This window comes from Myodes glareolus, chromosome 18, assembly GCF_982192425.1.
Source record: "Myodes glareolus chromosome 18, mMyoGla1.1, whole genome shotgun sequence".
Lineage (NCBI taxonomy): Eukaryota > Metazoa > Chordata > Mammalia > Rodentia > Cricetidae > Myodes > Myodes glareolus.
In genome coordinates, this window is record NC_142043.1 from 53,421,429 (window position 1) to 53,441,540 (window position 20,112).

General features: G+C 45.4%; 1 protein-coding gene across 1 annotated transcript in view; it reads right to left on the bottom strand.

Annotated features, from left to right (window-relative positions):
* Nucleotides 1-217: 217 nt before the first annotated feature.
* The window catches only part of Znf365 (zinc finger protein 365), a 24,891-nt gene continuing 4,996 nt past the window's right edge, over nt 218-20,112 (bottom strand). The window contains exons 3-5 of the mRNA XM_087898197.1: nt 9,400-9,580; nt 3,987-4,024; nt 218-3,293 (exon numbers count right to left, since the gene is read on the bottom strand). Of these exons, the coding sequence (XP_087754323.1) occupies nt 3,032-3,293; nt 3,987-4,024; nt 9,400-9,580 (481 nt within the window). The 3' untranslated portion in view covers nt 218-3,031. The remainder of the gene's footprint in view (nt 3,294-3,986; nt 4,025-9,399; nt 9,581-20,112) is intronic.

Genomic DNA, 20,112 nt, shown 5'->3' on the forward strand with positions numbered 1-20,112 from the left:
TAATGTGAACGGACGCAGAAAGAACACTGAGATGTAGTACCAGAGTGTGTGCAAATGAGCAAGCTAGTTTTCCTGAAGGCCGAGAGGTGTGTAAGGCCACGATGATTATGTCCATAATGAACAGTTTATTTGTGAAACACCATTTCTGTTCATTGTTAGGAGTGCAATCAACTCGACTTTCCCAAAAGACTTGACCTAGAAGAATGAGGCCAACACGTTAGTCAGAAATATAGCTTTATTATCATAATATTTCATAATCTAAAAACTTCCTTTTTTTTCATCCTGGGAACAGAAATATTCTAACTTCTATACAATTAACTGGCCCTGCAGAATACTGGAATACAGCATCCAAGCAAGCCACACTTACAGATAAGAATCTGTTTTTGTTTGGGGGAGGGGGATGAGAGAAAAGACCAGTTCAACAGATCCTTTCTCCTTCCAAGATAAATAATAAAATTCAATTTCTACTTTAGTGAAAACTTGAGTATGGGTTCTCAAAAACTTTGGTGATTTACTCAGAAAGCCGCTGCCTCAACGCTAAGGTTGATTGCCTCGGGCGACAAAAAAAAAAAAAAAACCCTGAAAATAACACATAAATGGAACTTGGCAATGGAGTGAACAAATGATCTGTTCTGTAAGCCAGTTCCCACACTTCAACAGCAGATTTATGTCTCTAGGAAGTCTACTGAACTTAGTACATTTCCTTGTGTGGGGGTCAGAATCCAGCTGAAACTTAAAAAGAATTTTTTTTAATTTAGTAATTAAATCTCAAAACTATTTATCTTGTGTAACGTCTACAGAGTAGATACATTATGGTGCTTTTCAAAGATGAATGTGTATCACTGTTAAAGAGGGCTGCCATTCCTTCTAGGCATGTGAAAAGAAAACATCAAAAATGAGTTCGTTTAAATAAAATGGGAAACAAATTTGGCTACACAAATCTGGCTATCCTAGCTTCAAAACCAAGCTGTCGTTGTGGAGCACACACGATGGGACAGGGGGCATGCGATACAATCACCCAGTCGCATTTTCAGTGTGGAGAAGGCTAAAATGCAATTGAGACATAAACATCAATACTAAATAACTATGGCGGGGATTTCTTCCCCAAATAAATGATAATCTCACAATTTCCACAATGCCAGCCTTAACAGTGATCTCTACAGCTGTGTTCCTTCCCTACTTGGGATCCACCTCGGCACCACACTGAAGACCTGCCCCCAGAAATCAGAAGTCCATGCAGACTCAGACATCAGCCTTCCCATGAGGACAGGCTCAACGTATCTGAAAACGATGAGCGCTCCTTTTCAGTTCATTGGCATCCTAGGTAACTGCTTTAGTATCTATGTTTTAATGTGATGCTACTCAGATGCTTGTTGCAACAACAATAATCCTACTAGTGTTAATTAGGTTACAGTTTTCACTGGTAAAGCCAAAGAATTCGATTTACAGAAACAAAGCTATATAGTTTTAAAGCCACCCACCACAAACACACACTTTTTCCATGAGTATTTAAAAATAAATTATTAATATACTTGACATATATATATAGTGTATGTATTATATATTTACATAATTATGGACAACATTATCCCTGTTTTAGGAAGGATGTCAGCATGTGTACACTCTAGAGATCTGATGGTACTATGCAATTTAAGGAAAAATATGAAAACTCCTTCCAGAAGAAAATTTAAAGAGAGGATATTCTGGAGAGTTCTTTTAAGGGGACAATACCATTTGGGGAGGATGGTGTCAAAGGTCAGATCCCACATGCATCCTCTTTTTCCCTAAACTTACAATAGAATGCGCCACACAATGAACACCCTAGGTGTGTGGCTGACAGGTAGGAAAGTGGACATTAGTCCTGGAAGCTACAGGAGGTGAAGTGAGCTTCTGGGTGGGAAAAGAAGACAGCAAAGAGAAGGGCATGCTCGCTCACAGTTAGCAGATAGCAAGCTAGTGGTCCTTTCGGGAAAGCAGGTGGTAGCGAAGGCTGGGCGTCCCTGTAGCATGCCCAGGATGCTCCTGGCACACTGAATGAGCTCTCCTCGGGCACTTCAAGCACTTGGGCACCACATCAGTGATGCTGCTGACCCCAAGGGTTTTAGCAGCTATCTAAAAAAGCTGGCGGACAGCTCTGAGGGTGTGGCGTGCTTAGCCAAAGAGGCAGGTAGGGTGCGCCCAAATCAGAATGAATATGCTCTGAAGGACTCCAGATCTGAATCAAACAAACCTAAAGGCCATCTGGCAAAGTGAGAGCCGAGGTCTAGCCGAACCCTCCCGGTGAGCCACCCAGGAGACTAAAGTCTTGATTAACCAGAACACTCCAGGGTAACCGGAACTTTTCTTATACAGACTTTCAAATGGACCAAAGTTGTGTCTAAACACAAACAAACAAGAACAAAACCCTCTTATTTCACTGCTCTCACCAGATTTGCACCCCCCCTAACTGGGTGTGGCGGCACACACCTGCAATCCCAGCACTTGGGAGGCAGAGGCAGGAGGATTACTGCAAGTTCAAAGCCAGCCTGGTATATACCAAGTTCCAAGCCAGTCAGGGCTATATAATAGAACAAGGCCCTGTCTCTAAACACTAATAATAATCTATATTATTTTAAAAAGTAGAAGAACTTCACAGTCACATTCCTTGCCTCATAATTCGGAGAGCAGCAGACACCAGAGCAAGGCATCTTGAGTGGTCCACTGATGACCACGGCATAGAAGCCCAGGTGGAAACTGGACCAATTATTTTAGAAGTTACAGGTTCATGTTTACCAGAACTACAGGACAAAAGCGCTTCAAGGTTTGCTTTAATTATTTCTTAGTTTTTGCCTCGCTTGCACCTAAAGTAGATTGAAATATAATCTTGCTTCACAGAGACCCCCTTTGTTAAGTTCTGGTTAATCAGGGTGTCCCTATGTGTTCCTTGTTCTGCTATGTCTTCCTATGGCAATGTGCCCAAAAGGTCAACCCTGTTGGCCCCTGGAACATCATTCCCCAAGCCCCAAGGTGATGCATCTGAGCCACGCATGCTCTAGATGATATTCACGATGGCTGTAGGCTTTTTCTTCGCCATTTTGGGCCTGAAGTTGCCTTTCCGGCTCAGGCCCAGATGCTCCCCCTTCTTAGCTGGTCTGAAGAATTCTCTCGGAGACTCAGCCTGTTCGTGAAAGGCCTTGGCAGGCTGCATTCCGGCTCTTTCATCCTTGACTTTCTTCAGGTAGCTCCTCCCCCTTAGGTGGAAATGGGCCCTCAGCTCTGGGTGGTTGCACACAGAATGTGGGTGCCCTCGGATTCTAAAAGGGTGGGGGAGAGGGACACACAGAGAGAGGCTTCTTTATATCTTAAAAGCAACATCACTAACCACTGCTGTCCACCATGGCGAACCATGCTCCCACCAAAGATAAGTCACAGATGCTCGTATTTTAATTCCCCACAGTCTCTGTGACTGAGTGACATTAAATCCCAGGGAGATATTTCTATATTACTAACTCTACTATTAATGATGAAACAGGCACGGAAAATGCAAATGACTTCCGGAATGCTGTGCAGACCTGCAGTGTGCAAACTCATATCTCATAACGCTCTAGGTGACCACCAGGAGACTCAGCAAAAGATGGTGTGTATATATTTAAAGTATGTGATTTATAGGAATTAGTGCAATAAAGTAGTAATATACTATATTCACATCAAAATGTGATATATATGTATATATAATACATTAGTAAGAAAAAGATACAGTAGCTTAGTCCTGGGAGCATCACTCCAGTGTTGCTATGGTATCACTCACTGAGCAGCTGCTAGCTATTTACAAGTGTCACTGGCCTACAGGTAAATGTCCAGGTAAGCCTTTAAAACTCCACGTGTAGATAGCTACCTTCTCAAACACAATTGGCTTGAGAAATCCACTCATTGACATCCAATGCAATAGGAAAGCATACAGTGTAAACATTACCCCACGGCCCAAGTATAAACAAAGACATACGTACAGACATCTGGGCTTCCTATTCGATGAGATGTCTGTGAGCTGATGGGAAACAAAGGAGAGAAAACATTAGTTCACTTAAAGGCTGGATGTGGTTCCTGTATGTGCATGTGGTGGGGGGTTAGTGAATAGAATATCCAGTAGGGGAGTGCTCTTAGCCCAGCACGGGCCCACAGCAGCTAGAGAGAGACACTGGATGTCTTCCTATGTTAATCTCCACCCTATTCTCTCAAGACGGTCTCTCGCTCTACCTGGAGCGTATTGTTTTCACCTAGGCTGGTGGCCAGTAAGCCCCAGGGATCTGCCTGTCTCTTGAACCATCACCTCTGCAGTCCTAGGGTTACAGGCACACAGAGCCATGCTCCACTTTTTATATCTGCCCTGGGGATCTGAACTCAAACCTTCATGCCTGCATAGTAAACACTTCACCTACTGACTCACCTCAACTCCCGGACCACGTTTTAAACTCGGTCTTCTTTAAGACGCTCTCTTCTCATTAAGGAAACCTGTAACTAGATGGTGGCATTACCTAGGGAGCCATCCACTGCATCCAAGAACAAGAATGTCCCAGATTGACTTACCTAGTCGGCCTCTGTGGACACCTATCTCGGTTTTCTAAGGTGTGCGTATCAGAATATCTCAAAACTTTCCAAAAAATAAAAATAACAACTAAAAATAAAAAAGCTCCCCCAATAAATCCAGGTCAGAAAAAAACACGTCTTTAAAAACCAGCACAATGGGTCATTATTTCTCAGGATCTGGCTGTATTTGCCGCTGATTTAGTACAGCTGTAGCTAGTCACAAAGTACCAACAAAGAGGAAATGAGCGTCAAATGTTATTTCCTAAATATATCATTTCTAAACTGAGAACATATGAAGACCAACCCCACAAATGTCCCCAAGGCCATCTACCATTGAGATGATGTCCGTTCCTAATCGCCCATGCAATCCAATATCTGCCTGCGCTCCGTGGCTGGGCTCAGAGTGCCTTCTTTGGCAGCATGAATAGATGATTATCATATTGTGACCCAGATGTCACCATTCCGCATATGGGGAAGCCCAGGGTATCGCCAGCCCTAGGTTCCCAACCTCCCTCAAGCTGTTCTCACTAGGATGAAGCCGGGCCACATCTTTAGGCAGATTCGAAAAACAGAATGATAAAGAAACTATGGGAGGAAGGCCTCCTTGGAATTCAGGACGGGGATTTTGACACGTTTAGTAACAGTGGAGGATTCAGTACCACGTTGCTTCAGGCCCCCTGTTCCCTCACCTTCTTAGGTGATCTTCCAGCAGTTTGTTCCTGATCCCCTGTTCTCCATGATATGGGATGCCCCTCTGTATGCTATGAATATGTTTTATTACCTTTGGTTAATAAAGAAGCTCCTTTGGCCTATGGCAGGGCAGAATATAGTTAGGCGGGAAAACTAAACTGAATGTAGGGAGATAGAAGACGGATCCAGGGAGACACCATGTAGCTAGCTAGCTACCAAAGGAGAAAGATGCCAGAACCTTACCAGTAAGCTACAGTCTCATGGCAATACACAGATTAATAGAAATGGGTTAATTTAAGATATAAGAGCTTTCTAGGAATACACCTGAGCTGTTGGCCAAACAGTGTTGGAATTGATATAGTTTCTGTGTGATTGTTCAGGTCTGAGTGACTGGGAAACAAAAGCATGGTCTCTAATTACATCCCCTGATCCTCTCAGTGTGGTCCTCCAGCAGCACCCACTGGCCTCCTCAGCTCTACTCCAGGATGCTCCGTAAGCTATCACCTCTGTACTCCTCTGCTGCCTGCTCCCTCCCAGTCACCACCTCTCTCCTCCAATCATAACAGCCTCCTAGCATCTCTCATTCTGATACCCTCCCATGCTGGAAGCCTCCCCATAGCTTCCCGGTGCACTGGGAATGGATTTAACCGCCACCCTCCCACACACACACACACACACACACACACACACACACACACACACACACTGTGACCGGCAACTTTGCCTCCTACCACTCAATCATGCCAAGCTCGCTCCTTCCTAGCACCACACCACAGTGTCCTTGCCTAGAGCATCCTGCTTCTGACTTTCCACCGAGCTGTATCCTCACATTATCGAGGATGGTGCAGGGTGGAGCTCTCCTGCGCCTCCCCCCAAAGCATCCCTCCAACCCGAGCACTTCAAACCTTGACAGCAGTCACCACCATGCAGGAGTGCCATTGCTGATTTGCTCACTGTTCCCGACACATAAGAGAAAAAAGACCTTGTTGATCTTGCTCACAGCATTGGCACCTCATGAGCACTGTGCCCTCAATAAATAGATGTTAAACGAATTACGGCTAGTCCTCAATTAGCAGCCTGGAGGAAACGAATGCAGTACTTAAAACATGCTGCGGGAGTACCTTCCGCTCCGTCAGCCAATAGCCGCTGAAATACCAGCCCACTGGGATGTGGTATATTTCTCTTTAAAAGAAGAGCTGCAAGTCTCGGCCTCTTGGTTCCGGGGCTTGGTTCTGGCTCCTACTCCTGGCTCCTGCTCCAGCGACTAGGCTCCCTTCCTGATGGTTTATGTGCATGTAAGTTTACCCCCCAAAATAAATACCCCTTTAAAACATAACTGGTGTGGGATTGATTCGCCACTAAAAACAAGATTATCCAAGCTGTTTCCCAGGCCTCTATCTGAGTGGTTCTGAGAACGGATTTTGGCAGATGGGATATTAGGTCACTTTGCATCTGATTTGACAGCATTTTTTTTTTTTTAGAGCACAAAGATAAAGTATCTGAGTAAGCATACTGTATTTTTAGAAATCAGCCAGGTGAAAAAGAACATAAATGCTCAAGGGGGTTCAGGGAAAGATGCAGGATGCCAAACATTGTTTCAGAAAAAAGCACAAAAGGCGAGGAGGAAAAAGCTTCCCATACCACAGAAGGACACAATGCTAATAGTCACCTTCTTGAAGAGGCAAGCCACTTAGCACGATAAGGATTGCCCTTCTCTCAGGAGTGCTTTGTGGGGAAGAGGAAGAGGAGTGGGTAGTGGGGGAGAAGTGGGTGGGTCCACAGTGTGCCGTCTGTAATAAGGGGTGAGAGCAGGACTGGGGGCCGATTTTCCTAATCACTCTGGAGGAGGGACATGGAGGTGCTAGGAGGAAGGGACAAGAAGGTGGAGAGTCAGGCAGGATGTCTGCTTGTCCTGCGTGTCACCTGTGTGTCACCGAGGAAGTAACTATTCTGGGTGACTCCAGAAGCCTGGGTCAGATAGGTGCTCTGTGACCCGCGAAACTGTGCCAAATATCTGATTCAATGTCCTTCCTAAGCACATCCAAGTTATTATATCTCCATGGCTGTTTTACCTTCCTTACAGTGGTTGTGCATTAAGCTAATAGCAGCCTATTAGCCTGCTAGCTAATAACACCTAGCCTGAGGGGAATTCTGTTTCCCCAGACCAGGGCTCTGTCACAGCCACTGAAGGTAGTCCTTACTAAATCTCTGCTGACCTAATAAAACTCAGATTCAAGGGTTAGGGTTAAAACCTGTGAACTCAGAGAGTTAGAACAGCAACTGGCTAACTTTCTCTCTTTGCTGGTGTTCCCAGAAGCAAGCCATTCCAACTCCCACAATGCCACAACAACAACAACAAGCTAAGCTCCTCCCTGCTACTTCCTGTCAACCAGTGGCTAACCCTGCCACTCTCCGTCCAAGTTAATTTTATTTAATTAATGCAACTGCGCCACATCTTTACATAGTTAACAAAAGCAACAGGAACAAATGTAACACATCTTCAAATAGCTAAAGTAATATTACACAGCATAAACAAATGTGACACATCTTTGCCCAGCTAAAATAATATTTCACAACACTCCATAGTCGCAGAGAGTGCGGGAGAGCAGACAGAGTTCTCTTTCTATGTTAAGGGCAGAGTTCCTCATTTTATAGGCAGATGCATATGACTACAATGAGAGAGAGGGAGGGAGGGAGAGAAAGAGAGAGAGAGAGAGAGAGAGAGAGAGAGAGAGAGAGAGAGAGAGAGAGACCATTGTAGGGTCTGTAAACTGCCCAACTTGACCCTAGAAAAAGTAGAGAAGATACAAAGCAAAGAGGTTGAACTACCAATACATGTGCTTAATCCCTTCTGAAATAATCCCTTACTCTGGGTCTAAGGTCAGAGCTCCAATCCACAACCATTAGGCCATGTCTCTCAGTACAGCCTGATCACGCTAGTCACACAGCCCTCATACCTAAATTGCTCATTATAATCTCAACTGCACTTAATAGCATTTGGATTAGCCTGTGCTTCCTTAGGTTGAGCCAGATGGCTTAAAGGAGACCATGTGGTTGAACCATAAAAGAGACAAACATAAATACTTAATTTCCTATTATTTATGAATGAATCCATTTGTGTACATTGTGTAAATATATATTTATAAAATATATATGTGTGTATACTATGTGACTTTGCATGTGCTGAACGTGTGTGTATATTTCTATGTAAGTATAAATACGCTGCATGTGCACATATAGTTTTGCATATGTATATTTGACCAGAAGAGAAGGGATATTATTCAACTTTTAATTACAAGATTAAATTGTGTGAAATAATTATTGCTATGCCTCTCAAAAGACTCGATTTTCAAGGTGGGAAAACAAGCTGAGCCAAGGGCATTAGCACAGGAATATAAAAAGGAGGAGGCCTGAGTATGTTGGAGGGGATCTGGTTTTATATTGTTTTATTTTATTTATCTTTCCATTTTTCGAAGGTTGACTTGTACAGCAGGCAGATCTAAGCATCTACTTGCCCTGCCTGGAGAGAGATCAGACATCCCTTTGCCCTTCAGAAGCCAGGAGTCTTGATCAAGTCTCTTAACTACGCCTAGATCCCTAACACCCACGGGGACTTCTTAAGCCTCTGAAGGCCCTGTGTGACGTAGTATAGCAAAGCCTATCACCTGCCATGGATTCTTCTTGAATAGCCACTCAAAGCAAGTTTTACCCATGAGTACTGTTTACGAGCATCTTCCTCCCTTATCAAGAAAGTTGAGTGTATACGGCTGGATCTTGATTTCCTGAAATGATAATCCTCAAAATATTGCCTCGAAGAAATACCTTCTGGTCTACCTGGAAACGAAGACTGGAACTTGGATATTTCCAGCTTTGTTATTTTACAAGTAAAAAAAAAAAAAAAAGTTTAACAATTTAGCTTGGAATGGAGGTCAGTGAGGAGCAGGTGAGTGTGTGCCCCAGACTTAGCTTCTCCCTGGAGCCCCGGTACCAGTCAGGCAGAGGCACGACCTGGCCCAGGACTTACACTGACATCTAGGAAGCCCTTGTGAATCCCACAGCTCCCCTCTCTGCTATCTTAGTTCCTTCTGGATCCATTCCTACTGGACTCAGGGGGCTACAGTTGGAGGATGGCTGAGTTGGACTCACCACGTGCTCGCTAGCGTCCCGGCTGAAGCCGGAGGCCTGCTGGCTTTGATAGTACTCCAACTGCTTTTCCGCCAATTCTACCCGCTGCAGCAGGTTCTCAATGAAGTCGTGGAGCCTGGCTTTTCCTTGAACCTCCTTCTCGGCAGCTGCTTCCAGGAAATGGTTGAATGTGACAACCTCTCTGTAAGGACAAAACACAAAGAGACATTGGAAGTCGCTCATCCATTGCCTACTGACGGGCACCTACATCAGTGGTGTGAGGGCCATGGCAACGACAAAAGGAATGAGATTCCATCTTAACCGAGGGAGACAGTCACAGAATGTCAAAATAAGTGTGTACGTCCGAAGGTAGGTTAACAACATTGAAACTAGGCACAAGGTGACAAAGTGACTTGGGGTTGGGGGCAATGTTTCAGAAAGCAAAGTCAAAATCAAGCTTTTGGGTGGAGACACCTGAAGGAAGTCCTGAGGAAGAAGCCACAGAGACACCTGGGAATTGTAAACCAGATACATGCAGATGGATCTGAGCCAGTGCCAGGATATGCGTGTAGAGAAAGAGACTCGGAGGCTCATAGGTGACCATGAAGACCCCAGACTTAGGGAAAATGGCATGAGAGACTACTGAGCACTGAGACCCACACCTTTATTTCCCTAAGGGATGGTAGGGGGTGTCTAGATAGGGAAGATGGAAGGTTAGCGCCAAGGCAGTGTAGCTCAGTCGCTAGAGTGCTGTCCTCGCATGCACAAAGCCCTGGGTTTGACGCCCAGTACCCATACCACTGGGTACCGTGGTGCCTGTCCGTAAGCCCAGCATTTGGAAGCTGGAGGAAGAAGGACTAGAAATTCAAGGTCATCCTCAACTACCTAGTGAGTTCAGGGCCAGCCTGGGCTCCAGGAGACTCTGCCTCAAAACTAAAACAAAAAAAGGCGGGAGGTGCCAACCGCATGGGGACGAGTCTAACGGTAATGCATTTATGACGTCTGCCCATAACACCAGACCATAAAACGCTTGCTCAAGGTACCCAACAGAACAAGGGACCTCATGGTAAGAGAACAAAATGTTCATGATCTGGCTTCTGATTCCACAGAGTTAGTTACTCCTTTAGAAGCAGCCCCTTGTTGAGGTTTGGCATAGTATCGTCTGCAGTTGTCTGGAAATATTAAAATGCCCCTCCGCTGTCTCACTGGGTCTCTGTGTGATTCCACACGTCTTTCACCTATCTCCACCCAAACAATAAAATACAGAGCTACAAAAGTCCTGCTGTGCTCAGAGAAGCTAGATATTAGAAGTACTCATTGGGTGGGTGAAAAGGCTGGGTGGGTAGGAGAGCTTGCAGCAGGATCCTGCACCCTAGTTTGGTCTCCAGAACCCACAAAAAAGGGAGAACCCCAGCTCCCAAAGGTTGTCCTTTGACCTGCATGCCACCATCCACACACACAATAATAATGAATAAAACATTAAAAACAAAGCAGTCTTTGTTAAACATGCAACATTTAAAACAATATCCTTCTTCTTACTAAATTGTCTGGGGGAAATAGTTATTGTTTCATAAAACCTGTGGTTTGTGTTAACAGTTAATACATTTTGTGCGGTGGCTGAGGCAGACATTACAAGGGTAGGTCCTGAAATAGCCAACAACCAAGGTTTATTGGCTAAGAAGAAGAACATGACATAATCTCACACAACAGTGAAGCCCGGTCATAGTTTTAATTTAGGTTATTGCCCTGCTGAGTCAGAACGCTGTGTGGAGATGCTCTGGAAGGCCAGATGCAAAGGCAAGGGCCAGCCTTAAAGAAATTCAGTCAGGGTACAGGGGGAAAAAATCTCTTAAAGCACTCCTAAGTCACTACCTGTCCTATCATTGACTTATCACCTAATTTTTTAAAAAGAAGAGTAAACTATCATGAAATCCCAGATTTTATGAAAATGTCTATTAAAAGCAACATTTGACTCCCAAAGGGGAAAATACCAGTTACAGTGTAAGAAATTGCCATGGGAGCTCATTTCTATCCAGAGCGATTTGCAGTCTGGGACTCTTGATTCAGCCCCAGGACTCAAAGGCATTTTGAAACCAACAGAACCGAGAAAGGCACAGGAGGGGGGGGGGCGGGGGAGGATTCTTTCTATGCAGCCAGAACTTTAGTGAGGAAAAAAAAAATGCTTACTCATACATTTGCTCATTTATAGGACAGCCATAAACTCTGAAATCTGAAGAACACTGTTTATTTATTACTGAATTTATTTGTTTAGTGCATGTGTGTGCGCACGTGCACACACACACACACAGGCATTCACGCACATGCACACTCTCACAAGCATGTGCGTACATGCTACAGTGCATGTGTGGAGGTCAGACAACGGCGCACAGCAGCGAGTTCTCCCTGTCACGTGGATTCTGGGGTTCAAACTCAGGTCTCCGGGCTTGGTAACAAATGCCCTTAACTTGCTAAGTCGTCTCGGCAGCCCGTTACATTTACGTTATTAGAGACTGAAGTCACTGGATTACTTCTTCAAAGATGAGTTAAAAGCAGCTAACCTTGGAGAAATCAAAATGGCCTGTCATGTGATCGGCAAATTTAGAAAGTGACAGAGGTGGTGAGGAATGGCTCGGTGAGTAACATTAGCTGTACATGGTGGCTCCCACTTACAATGCCAGTGCTGGAGAGGCGGAGACAGACAGAAGCCAATGGATCTATAGTACGTAAATCATAGTGTACGTAGTGAGTCCAAGACCAATGAGAGACTGCTTCAAATAAAACACCTAAGGAACTACACCCAAGGCTGAACACACAGGCACACACACACACACACACACACACACACACACACACGCATGGCGGGGTGGAGAGACTGACAGAGTGAACAATAATGTATTATAATATTCTCAATTTGCATTCATTGAACTACACTTTTTTAAGGAGGGGCAATGTATGGCCCCTATCACCTACTACAGCTTGGCATCAAAAACCATCTCTCACCTTTCTTTCTTCATCCCAGCACCAGCCAGAGTCTTGCCTTGTGTGGTGCTGTGCTCTCAGCCAGAATCTCTCCCTAGCCCCCTGTCTGAACGCTCTCCCTGGAGGACCCATTCCCAGACACACCCCAAGCGTAGTGATGGAGGGCTGTGGACTCCCACAAGAACCTTTACCCAGTCAGGGAACACACCACAGAAGGCCAGTTGTGAGGCTTACCCACTTCATCATAAAATCACTGACTTGGGGAAGCATTTTAGTTACTCGCCTTGCTGTGATTTTTTTTTATATATAAAAAAAGTTATGAAAGCACCTTAATGCAGAAAACACTTATTTTGGCTCAGAGACTCCGAGGGTGCCACCCCTTGGTGGGGGGCTCACCATGTCGGGAGCTTGGTGCAGCTGGTCCATGGCATCTGCAGTTAAGAAGCGCAGAGGGGCTCCTGCTGGTCCTCAGCTCACTTTCTCCTTTCCATTCAGCTCAGGACCCCAGCCTATAGAACGCTACTGCCCACATTTGGATCTTTCCACTCATCAACCCTAATTGAGATAATCCCTCACAGATGCGCCCAGAGATTTGTTTCCTTGGTGATTCTAAATCCCATAAGGCTGACCATCAGGATTAACCGCCACCGTGTGGAGTTCGCGGGAGTCCAGGAGATAACAGAGACCTCACAGATCCTTAATGACGTACAAATGGACAACCACAGCTCTGGCTGAGCATCGCAGCCAACAGAAAGACCCTTTAGGTTCCTTTGTTCCTTTGGGACATAGGCCAAAAAACAAACCACGGACATCTCCTAGAGGAGTAGGGTGGGATCGACACGGGTTCCCGTCTTCAACTCTTAAAAAGTACTTTTTGGCTGGCTTCCCCTGCCCAAAGGAAGCCTCGATCACATCATTTGCCATTTTACATGACTGATCTATGAACCCTTTCAAGAGTATATGAAACAATAAAAATACCTCCATCTAAAAATAGCCCCACTAGTGATCACACAGCACTTCAGATGGCCTGTAATGTCAGCTATGGGTCAAACTCAGAAGTCAGAGCATAGCCCCGTACCCCACAGGGAGTCACCCCATCTTGAAACCAGCTACTCTCTGATTTTGTGGCATTTTGCCCCACCTTTCTCTTTCTTTTCTTTTTTTTTTCCTTTCTTTTTTTCTGGCTTTTGGATAAACAAGTACATTCTTCATTAAGTTGGGGGAGATACCTCAGGGGGTAAAATGTCTGCTCCAAGCTTGAGGACCTGAGCTCAGATCCCCCCAAAACCACATAAAAGCTGACTTGGTAGCACATTTGCAATATCACTGCTGAGCAGAAGAATAGAGAGAAATGAATCCCTAGAGCTCACTGGCCAGTCAGCCTGTGTTCGAGTGGAAGCCCCAAGCCTCCGCCTCTGGGAGGTGCCTCGCTCCAGACTCTGCCCCCAAACAATGAGTTCCAGGTTCACAGAGAGATCCTGTCTTAAAAGACAAGGTAGAGAATGCTAAGGGAAGACACCCAACATTGGGCTCTAGACTCACATGCACACATATAACTACATACATTCATAAAATCATGTACATTTCTCTCTCTCTCTCTCTCTCTCTCTCTCTCTCTCTCTCTCTCACACACACACACACACACACACTGATATTTTTTTAAGTTTTTCTAACCAGAAAATTGAATTAATTTATTGATTCTAAGCAGATTAATACTACAGTTGAAATTACTCAGGCAAGGAGAGAAAAGAGGAGGAAAACGGTGAGGAAGGCAGACCCTGAAAATTCTTCCTCTATTTCTAGATTTCCCCATGTGCTACACCTAAGAAAGCCTGTTTCATGCCCTGTTCTTTCTGTTTCAGTCTGTATGTCTGAAAGCAACAGAGATCACCTATAGAAACTGAATTAAGGGCTGGAGAGATGACTCGGAGCAAAGAGCGAGGGCTGCTCTTGCAGAGGGCCTGGGTTTGGTAGCCAACACCCACATGGTGACGGACTCACAGTCATCTGCAGCTCCAGTCCTGGGAGACAGGTGTCTCCCTCTTCTGACCTCCGCAGGCACTGTGCCCACATGATGCAGATACACACATGCAGGCCAACACTCATGAATTAACAACAAATAAATCTTAGAAATGAACTAATAGTGCGGAACCCACAGGTCCCTCCCTGCCCCTGTGACCTCTGCTTCCTGAGAGACGTCTTTCGGCCACCTTCCAAGATGAGGACTGGCGGAGACACCATGTTGCCCACTCACTGTGTTAGCCGATCCCGAAATGGGAAAAGCATCAATAAATATTCAATTTTGCCCTTGTGCATGTGTATAGAATATGCGTGCATACCTGTGCGCGCATGGAGGCCAAAGGCTGACTGTGGGTTTCCCACTCTTATGCTCCACCTTATTCCCTTGAGACAGGGTCTCTCGCTGAACCTAGAGCCAGGGAGGTGGCAAGCAAGCCCAGCAACAGTAAGGTAACAGGCACATGTGCAGCCAGCCACACTTGGCTTTTAATGTCGCTTCTGGAGACATGAGCATGGTCCTCAGGTTTGTACTGCAAGTGCTCTCTGACCCTGAGCCACCTTCCCAGCCCCAAGCTTGCCTGTATAAGGTCCACATTCCACATGGAAATGGGTGTCCCTGACTCAAACTGCCCTCTCAGGCCCTTTCGTCACATCATAGGGATTAAGTTTCTATCATTTTCTCTCTGGTTGATCGGTTCCCTGAGAGCAGGGACGTCACCTTACTTGCCACTGTATGCCCAGACCCTGAAACAGAACCTGACACTTATCAGGCTCTCTTGGAAATATCCAACTCCTGCAGGGCTCTCGGCTGGAAACACAGCAAATGACAGAGGGAAGAGGCAAGGGGGTCTGTCTGCTTGAGCTTAGAAAGGACAGGCGGAAAGCAGAGACAGAATCAGAGGCCCCCCACCTCCATTCCAGGCTGACAGTGGCATATGCTCCACCCTGACTGGGTGAGGGCATCTGGAGAGCCTAGCTGGTGCTCTGAGCTGGGTATTCCAGAAACTTAGCATCATCACCCTGCGGTAACACACCAGGTTCCTGCCTCTGACACCTCCAATGCCAGCTGACTCTCTCTTTATTCATATCAGAAAAATAAATGATGTCACCCATAGCAGCCGTCTCAAAATAGCTGAGAAGCAAGCTATTCCAAAATGGGCCACGCTTGGGATTATATAAGTCCTGAGGCTTTGGATAAATTTCACATCGTCAGAAGTCTAGCAAGGACACAGTGAACCTCAGCAGGAAGATGGGGCAACTGGGTTTCACACTCAGCTTTGTTATGGAATCTGTTCCTAGGCAAGTCACTTCTTGGCTCTCAGTCTTTTTTTTTTTTTTAACTGAAAAAAAAGAAGTGTCCCTCTGAAGGAGGCACAGGGCACCTTCCAGTTCCAAAATCACCAACCACAGGGTGCATTTAGGGACTCTGGCTTTCAATGTCACTGGCCCCTGCCTGCTACCGCAAAAGAACGCCTATTCTTCCTTCCCTTCTCATGGGCTCTCGAGGCGGAAGGGTCTACTCTTCAATGTCTCATTAGCTTAAAACTGTGGCCTCCACTTAGGCACTTGCTAAAGCTGCCCTGTAGCCAAGCATGGTGTCACACACACTTGTCATCTCAGCACAAAGAGGTTAAAGCTACTCAACAAAAAAAGCCCTGGGTTTAAAAATTACAAAGAGAAGAAGGAGGAAGAAGAAGAGGAAGAGGAGGAGGGCAGTGGTGGTACATAACTTTAAACTTGGGAGGCAGAGGCAAGTGGATCTCTGAGTTTGAGGCCAGCCTGGTCTACACAGCGACTTCCTGGACAGCCAAGGCTACACAGAAAAACCCTGTCTCAAAAAACACACAAACAAAAAGGAACGAGGGGAAGGGCTGAGGAGACACTTCAGTCAGAAAAGGGCTTGCCTTGCAAACATGAAAACCTGAATTTCTGAATTTGATCCCGAAACTCACTTTTTAAAAAGATGGGTATGGCCGGGCAGTGGTGGCGCACACCTTTAATCCCGGCACTCAGGAGACAGAGGCAGGCAGATCTCTGTAAATTCAAGGCCAGCCTGGTCTACAAGAGCTAGTTCCAGGACAGTCTCCAAAGCCACAAAAAACCCTGCCTTGAAAAACACACACATAAACAAAAAAGATGGGTATGGTGGCACTTGCTTGTAATTAGAGAGAAGAAAGGAGAATCCCTGAGGCTCTGCTTACCCTATTTGGCAAGTTCCAGACCAGTAAGGGATACCTTAAAACAGTGCCTGAAGAAAGAGTACAGTTGTGTGTGTGTGTGTGTGCACACACACACACTATACACATATATACACATATTATATACGCATGTATGTATATATGCATATAGAAGTCTATATATAAACCATATATAACTATATATATAACTGTATATATAAATATATATATAAAAGTCCTGCCCCTGTGTTCACACAGGATCTGCTTCTGGATATGCTTTCTACTTTCTGCATATACACCTTAGGGAAAAATATGAAACTTATGCTCTCCAGACATCTCTAGCACCACACTGGGCACATCAAAAATAGCCCAGTAGCATGTTCCAAACATACTGGCTGAAAGCATGTAACAAATTTGGTGTTACTGCATTGCCAAGAAACTCACAGAAGTTATATTTAGCTCAGTTGTTCTGGTTAGGGATCCCTTACTGCAAGGTGGCCTGGATTGATTTACCTGATTAGAGACGGGGCTACCGCACAGCTAAGTCTGCTTGTCAATAAGGGAGCGCATCTCCCATCACCGGAGCTTTTAAAGTCACACTGACTTTGAGAGGATGATGAGCAGATTCTTTTCTCTGATCTGCACTGCAGAGCTTGTAGACCCTGCCAAGGGGGTGAAAGGCAACAGCCCAAAAGCTGACCTACTCAAATCACCTCCTCCATGAAGGAAACTGGATTAATGCAGCCTGGAGGTGGCTCCAGGGCTTTGCTTCTTTGGTTTGGTTTTGAGTTTACTAGACTTTTGAACAGGGTCTCATTCTGGAGCCCAGGTTGGCCTGAAACTCATTCTAGCTTCCCTTCCGTTGCTGTTAATAGAATATTTTGATCAAAAAGCAACCTGGATTCATCCCGTTTAGGATTCCACATCACAGTCCATCACCGAGGGAAATCAAGGCAGAATCCTGAAGGCAGACCTGCGTCCTACTCCACACGGCATTACCCCCAAACAAGGAACTCAGTTCACTGCCGAAGAAGCACGGCAGGAATCACGGAGGATGCTGCTGGCAGGCATGCAGGTTTATACTCAGTTATCCTTACAGAGTTCCGGTTTATCGACCTAGGGAACGGTGCCACGCACAGTGGGCTCAGACCTCATACATCAGTTAACAATCAAGATAGCCACCCAGGCATGCCCACAGGCCAACTTGATGTAGGCAACCGCTCACCTGAGACTCCTTTCCCAGATGATTCTAAGGTGTGTCAAGTTTCAGTGAAAGTTAACCAGGGCACGGAGACTAGCCTTGGATTTTAGAGGCAATCCCCAGCATCAGCTTTCCAAGGGCTATGATTGCAGGGATATATTACCATTGTCCAGCTCTCCCTGGAGCTATTAATTTCAGCTTCAATGAAAGGCAGTTTAGAAGCTAATTCCATTTGCTTTTTCACATGTTTGTTTGTAGTGATGAAATCTGCTCTCTGGATTTTAAAGTTTACCCAGATTTAAGTGAATCTGAAACGGGACAGTAACAACCTATAATTGCACAGAAATGAACTTTTAGCCTAGACCCTAGAGCCTGAAGAACTCACAATGGGACATCTATTAGGAATTATCTCGAGGTTTCCTTGGCTGGGAGGGGTCTTTCCTATCAGAAAGGCCATGTCTCTGGGAGGTATAGTCCTCTGGAGAATGGTACCACGGGAAGGGACCCAGCCAGGCAAACACAATCAAACCAACTTAGTTGGGATACACTGATGTGGCTGAAGGGCAGCTGTCTCTGTGTTCCCACTCAGATGGCAGAGTGGGGGTGGGGGGCAGGATCTGCAGATACTGAGGGACAGAGGGGACTGTCTTTATCTTTGTTGCACTCTGCCCAAGAGATTCAGTGTCCTCCCTAAGAACAAGACCCTTTCAGTTCCAATTCATGTACAGAGAATGTGTTTATTTAAGGCATGGATACAGAAACTGCTAAGATGGCCTCACATGGAGGCTGAGAAAAATGATGACTTTATATTTCAAGTTTAAGGCAATGGCTCTATATTTTTATTCCAAGTGGGTTTTTTTTCTTTTTAAACTAAATATTCCTCCCCCCTTATCCCAAACATGACATATTAAATGTCAATGTTGCCAAGGCTGTAGCTCAGTGGTCATGTACATGTTTAGCAAACACGAGTCTCTGGCATCAGTTCTGACAACAGATCAACAAATGCCAGAGCATAGCTCACATGAATGTGGACAAAGATGTCACGAGAAATTGGCTGGGACGGGACATTTAATCCTAGCAAAGCAGTACATTCAATTGTGCATTGTTTAAAGCAGCAACAACATAGCCACACCAAGGATTACCATACAACAGCCCGCAGGAAGGGTGGAACTCTGCGTACTGTACAAAAGAGACCCGTGCGGCAGGCCACGTGAAAGCACAAGATGCCCAAAAGGCAGACCATGTGAAATCACAAGCACCTGTAAGGTCCAGGGGAACAGAGGCAGGGGTCAGGAACCTTATGAGTGTGTGCTTGAGTTACAACAGTGGTGTGCACACAAGATAGGCCTGGAAGGAGCACTTTCTCCTGAGGCTGGGTAGGGGTGAGCTCAGCAAGGAGAGAGAACATACACCTTTCCATCTGGTGAGATGTTTTTGTTTCACGAACCTCTGTTCAGGAGACAGCTCTGGATGAACGGAAACCACCACTCTCTATCCACAGATGGACCACATTTACTTACTAATTAACTAATTAATTAACGTTGAGAAAGGGTCTCGAGATGCCTAGGTTGGCTTTCAAGCCCCAAGGGAGCTGAGGATGACTTTGAACTCCTGATCTTCCTGCCTTTCCTTCCTAGTGCTGGACTATAGGATTACAGGTGTGTACCATCATGGAGTTTTATAAGCGTTGGCAATCAGACCTACGGCTTTGGGCAAGGTAGGCAAGCACTCTACCAAATGAGTGCATTCCCAGCCATGAATCTACTCTTCTGAAGAATAAATTGCTGGTTGAGTCCACCATCTCAAACACAAGTGAATCCTTGACAACAGCAGACACCTGACCACAGGAACCACCTTCTATTAGCCGTCATTCCAGTCTATGCAGTCGCTAGTCCCAAACCCATATCCATTATTATTTGTACTATGAGCAAATTATAAAATATAAACAAAGAAATGCAATAATCTGTGGCCCTTTTAATTGACAGCCACTAAATCACACAAAAGCATCAGGAAGTCAGCCTACGTTTTACTCTTACAACTTCCCCGTCTCCACCTCTCAGCATTGCAGGGTAGATCATCTGGGTCGCCTCTGTGGACCCAAACGCCTACTTCCTCCCAGGAAGCACCCGGAGGCCAAAACACCGCAACAAAAATGATGTATCCATCAGAGATCGCTTTCCTAAGAATGAAGAAAGTCCTGTGGATGCTCAGGCTTCATTGTCAGCTGGATGCGGTTTAGAATGACCATGAAACACACTTCATGGTGCATCCTTGAAGATCTTACCAGAGTGTTTTACCCAAGCTGCCATCCTACTGGCCTTTCTACTGCTATGATTTTAAAAAAGAAAAATGTAACTT